Consider the following 6,000-nt stretch of genomic DNA (forward strand, 5'->3'; position numbering starts at 1 on the left):
GTAGTGGAGGAGATTAAATGTTTGTTTACATCACATGTGGCTAGCAGTAGTAGCCCTGGCGATGCGTGACAGCGAGTGGAGTTTGGAGCTAAATGAAAATCAGTGCGTCTTTGATGAGCATTTGGCAAAGGAAGGTAAAAACGTAAAGCAGTGTTGTCTAGTGCGCGTCTGATAAACGATGGACTGGATGATGGACAATCCAAACCACAAAGCTTACAGGTTAGCGCAACGCGAGCTAAAGAGCTAAAGCGCTAAACAGCTGCTTCTCAGCTTTTAACGCGACAGATCCAAACAAAGCTTCATCTCAGCGGCAGCAATAATGTTCACGGAGGACAGTGGCTTTTTACTCAGCTGCTCCGGGCCGTGTTCAACAGGCTGACGGCCGAGAGAGAGAGGGGGAGAGAGGGAGGGGGAGAGAGAGAGGGGGAGAGAGAGAGGGGGGGAGGGAGGGGGAGAGAGAGGGACTGCGCCGCCGTGTCCGGTGAGGAGCGGCGGAGGAGAAGGGGACAGCGGGGGTTTGCACGGAGAGCAACTTTTTTTTGGCGGGAATAGCATGATAAAACAAGCATTTTTAATACCGTCAGAGAGGAATCCTCACGGTAGTGATACCGTAGCATTTTAATACTACGGTATACCTTGAAACCGGTTACCGTCACATCCCTAATTGGGCGCTACGAATGTCTGTCGTGTGTGTCTGCACGTACCAATCGTATCATCGCATCCGATCGCATGACGTACCCGCTGTAAACTTTCGAGCTAAACTATTTAGAACATGGTCTAAGCTTGATCGAAAGATTGCGTTGCGTCTGCTGTTAGATCCGTAAATAAACTTTTATTTATTTTATTATTTTATTTTTCCTAAACAAACAATAATCTCCTCGTTCTGTGATTGGTCCCCAAATCCATGTGAAAATTTCAGCCATGGTCCCCATAGTGCGGTGCAGTTTCGAGCGCACACAGTAGCATGGGTATTCCCAGGCTATTCTGTTAGTACTTCACAGAGGAATTAATGGAAGTGGGTAGAAGGAAGCGGTTTCAGAAAGGGCCAGAGTACTACTGCCTGGTTTTCTAACCCCGCCAATAAAGCAACATTTCAGACTGTCCTTTTATTGAAGACAGCCTAAGGCACCTGTGCAATATTTACGTGTCTAAATAGCATCTTGATATGGCACACACAGCTGTGAACACAGATTTGGAAAGAGTATTTGAGATAAATGGGTCTATAGTGTCTATAGGAGCAGAAACTAAAAGAGTACTGCATTTATACATTTGTTCGGCGTACTACTCAAGCACCAAAAGCGTCTTTCTTGACGAAGGGAAACTATAAATACTCTGTCTTAGATCACTGTATTACCAAACTCCTGTGAAAAGCCTAATACTCTGGCCTCAACCTCTGGCCTTCATTAGAGGTTTTGTCATCACATAGTATGAATGTTATCCACAGACGGGACAGGTGTTTGAGAGAGAGGCCAAGGACACCTCCAGTTCAGCCCTTGTTGACGTTATACCGCGGATAACCCTATCTTTGGCCTGCGTCACGTCGGCGCAGGAAACCCTCGCCTTGAACAATATAAACTTCCGTAATTTGTTGAGTCATGCCTGGGAGTTTGGCGCTGGAGTTTGGTGCTGACACCAATGTGGTATCGAAAAAAGAAGTTAAGTTACTACTGGTATCGAAAACATCAATCACTCTGGGATGACAAGCCGCGACTCAAATCCGACTTAGACTTAAAATATAATGTCAAATATCGTCTTTTCTTCAAACATTGTTGTTGAACAAGCTTTAAATAATCCAAAAAAGCTAAAATTATGATCAAAACAACCCGATAAAAGTCATTTGACAGGGCTCCAGACTAATTTTTATTTTAGTAGTGCTGGTGCAACCAGCACTCGAGACACAATATCAAAATTCTCCCAATTAAATTAAAACAAGAACAGTTATTAACACCTTCAAAATCACTACTAATTGATCTTAATACTGATTTTAAAAAATGTTAAAACTTTTTTAAATTGAGTTTTTCATATTAATAAAAGTGATAGTGAATAGTGATTCTAGATAATTTCATCATTATTATTTTTTTGCATTGTTCCGCTCTAATTTTGTGTTTTCAATCCATTATTATTTATCTTCTTTGACAATTGTTTGTCTCTTACTTTCCAAATCTGCAATATCACTGTCACTTGCAGGATATTCACTTAAAAAAGTATGTATTACTGCCAATTAAGATTGTATTAATCACAGTCATAAAGGCTAAAGCCTAACTAAAATACAGGAGCTGAATCTGCAGCGGCTGAGGGAGAGTCATAACTAAGACAGCAGCTGCAGCTGTTAGCTTCACGCTAGCTTTACGTTAGTTCTCTGCTAGCTTTACGTTAGCTCCCAGTTAGCATTACGCTAGCTCTCTGTTAGCGTTACGTTAGCTCTCTGTTAGCGCCACGTCTGCTCTTTGTTTGTGTGTTTGTGCAACTGCCTCAAAGAAATGCTCTGGAGATGCTGTTTATAACATTTCATTCTTTCAGTCGCATATGCAAGCATTTTGGTCGCAGTCTGGAGCCCTGTTTGAACAGACTGAAGTTGTGATTCCATTATTTTTCTCTACATCAATATTGAAAGAAATGTTTTCTGTGAAAGGCTGGCGACCCGCTGAAAACTATTCCGCGACCCATCAGTTTAAAGCCTACCCTACCACTAAAAACATGTAAAATAGATTCCCCTCTGGAGCCAGGACTCCCCTGAAAAAGAGATTCTTAATCTCAGTGGTACTATCCTGGTTAAATAAAGGTCAATAAAATAATAAAATAAAAGCCAGTTTAACCTCTTAACCCCCACCTGAACCCAGTACATTTCCTTCAGTTCAGTTTGACCCAAATCTAAAAGCTTCGCGACTAAAGCTTACAGCCTATAGGCCAGGCCAATCGCATTTGAAAGCTAAGACCTGCAAAAGTGATTGTGTTGGACAGGTCTGGACATGACTGGAACATGTAGGGGGAGGAAAATACATCATTTTAACATTTTTAAACTCTGTATAGTCCCTTTAATACTGTATTGACTCCAAATCTAACTTTGTGTGTGTTTTTAAGATGTGCACTGTGAGCCAAGGTTTTAAAGAACATTGCACTAGGCAAACACCAATCAGTTGGACAGTTGGACATTCTCCTTGTGTATTTACCTATGACGAAGCAGAGGGTGGCAGAGATGGGCATGACGGCCCAGATCAGGCCCATGGTCGGGTTGTAGACCGCCTCCGCCGTGCCAACAATGAAGCCTCCGCCGACCCAGGTCGCTGTGGGAAACACACACCGGAGAGAGAGAGGTGAGACACTTACACAGGAGGTTTCATATTCAGGAGTAACATGAGCACATCTAATACAACTTTTATACCCGCGTCCATCTGCGAGGTCAGAGCACTGAGGCTGCAGCGTGTGCAGAACATACAACTGTTTATGCAGGTTCATTGACTTTGATTTTCAATTTGATGTTTATTGTTAAAAACTAATGCGTGTCTGTCTTTTACTAATCCAGGGTTCATAAAGGTGGCAGCAAGTCTAATTTAATGCCACACAAGGAAACAAATCTATGCTTTTATTAGTCTAAAGTGCAGTAAAGAGGGGAAAGAAACATGTAATTAATTAAATATATCAATTTGAAACTTTTGCTGTACATTACTGATATTTTGTTGTTGTAGTTTTGAAATTATATCAATTTAAAGAGTAAAAATTGTATATGTTTTTTGGGGTTTGAATTAGACATTAAAAAATCATTAAAACTGTAAAGTGTGAAGTCTTTAGGAGTGACTAAAGTTCAAAAGTGAAATAAAACCTAATTTTAAGAAAACGGCCTAGTTAAGATTTAGCTAAAAATGGTCTCCAGTTTTCTTTTATCTGACCACTTTTGTGATGTGCCATGCTAACCATGTTATAGATACAGCAGCATCAAGGGGGCGTGGCCTCGCCGAGGGGGAAGGAAGTATGTTTTGGGAAACATAATTTTTCACTCATTTGATTGGTTTTCTGGTGGAACTTATTTATCACACACAAATAAAGTCAAATCTACATTGGATCAACATGGATGTGGACTGTCCAGTAAAAGTGAAAAAACAGAAGTCGTAGCTAGCATTAGAATGTAGTATGATGCTAACAGGATGCAAGTTCATAATACATTTTTCTCACATTGTGACGAACATAGATACTGTATATCACAAAGCACCACGAGAGGACAGAGAATGTGAGCTCCTTAAATGTTCGCATTTCACCGAGTCACTTGAATGCGTCAGGGCGTTCGTTGCCGATGCTAATGCTAGCAATATAAAAAAGTCTTCTTGTCCACATTGACACAATTTTGGCATGTAAATACATAAATATCAATTGAAATCACGTAATCAATGCTATAATTAAAAATAATCTTTAAAACAAAAAGTATCGTGTTTCTGGCTACAGACCGGATGCCCGTATATAGAACTTCCTGCCTCTGGGACGGCCAGGGCAGTGACAGTCTGTATCTACGTTTGTTCAGTGTGACATCACACACAATAAGCTACTTCCAGGTCCGAACTGTTGAGAGTTCCATAAACAAACACAACACAAAACGCAAATCTCCTGCTGAAATGACAGCAGAAAAAAGGCAGAAAACTAATTGTTCTCGTCATTTCATTGCTCAAATTGCCTCCCCCAAACAATATTTCATGTGAATAAGAACTCTGGATGAAAATGCTTCTTCTATAGTGGGACAGGAGCGTTCTACTCCAAACCAGTAGAATGTAATAAAGAGCACATGAGGGAAAAATGAGTCGAGTTATTTATAACTTTGATCTTCTGAGTCCAGCACTTATGATTGCCCGTTGTTTTTCAGAACAAAGAGGCGAATAACAACTTAACAGGCACAGCTAGGACACTTCTCCTCAACAAAAGCGCTCTGTGTGTCTTTGCCGTCATCATGTGGAATGTCAAGATCTTACATTTGACAATAAACAACACCATACCCGTCCTAGTATTGGTCCTGGGCCTGGGGTCATCAAAGACGCACTGTCAAGTACAGTAAATGTTGGCCCTCCTCCAGTACGGGGCCTGCAGCGTTTTACCAATGAATTCTCTGACCATTCCTAGTGACTTATGGGGTCTGTAAAACTAATCCAGTCACTCTAGGGTAGTTGCGGTGAGAGCAAAAGGAGACCGCAGAAACCACGTAGGCTGTGGGGGTTTACTTTAGCTTGGATAAGCTTCTGCAATGTCCCAAGATTTATTTACTTCCAGTGTGGTTCAATGAGTTCATCACTTAATCATTCAGTGCACAAAGAGAAAACGCAGATCTATATGTCAGACCAGACTCTTTCGCCAAGATTAGGCTTTTAATATAGTCACTGTTGAGCGGCTCAGGAGCACGACTTTAGAAGCTCCTACAGACTCCAAACTTCACACACTTAATGATAAATCATTCCTGCCTGATTTGTTTCACTTGTAGAGTTCAGGATTGTACGTCTAAGAGTGTGACAATATATCGATTTTTCGATAAATCACGATATTTTGCGGGACGATAAGATACCAATACTTTTTATTCCGATATTGATACTTTTGATGATGTTGTGCATATTAATGAGCGACTTTATGCATATTAATGAGGTAGCAGGGCTCTACTGATCAGTCAATGATGCCAATGAGGCCAATGATGATCAAGAATTCAGTCAGACCAGTAGAGGGCAGCACTACAGTTTTAAGCACTTCGACCAAACCCTGTCCCACAAATATATGACTTTTAATGAGAGTTTATATAATTGTAAATAAGGTTAATTTCGGGTTGATTTATTCCTTTAAATGCAAATGAAGTGATGTCACTGACAGATCAGTAGTCAGTAAGTAAGTTAGTCATTTATTTATTTAAAAAACAAGGGGTACAAAGCACATGGAAACAAAATGTATATGATGAATAATATGTAGTCTGTTAAAATAAACCGGGATGTATTGTATGTTATTTTTGTGCAATATATCAAGTATCGGCGTATCGTG

General features: G+C 40.5%; 1 protein-coding gene across 1 annotated transcript in view; it reads right to left on the reverse strand.

Moving 5' to 3' along the window:
- The window catches only part of LOC306965846 (high-affinity choline transporter 1-like), a 69,584-nt gene that overhangs the window by 47,650 nt on the left and 15,934 nt on the right, over positions 1 to 6,000 (reverse strand). The window contains exon 2 of the mRNA XM_079560414.1: positions 3,171 to 3,284. Within this exon, the coding sequence (XP_079416540.1) occupies positions 3,171 to 3,284 (114 nt within the window). The remainder of the gene's footprint in view (positions 1 to 3,170; positions 3,285 to 6,000) is intronic.

The sequence above is a fragment of the Gobius niger genome, assembly GCF_951799975.1.
Source record: "Gobius niger genome assembly, chromosome: 7".
Classification (NCBI taxonomy): Eukaryota; Metazoa; Chordata; class Actinopteri; order Gobiiformes; family Gobiidae; genus Gobius; species Gobius niger.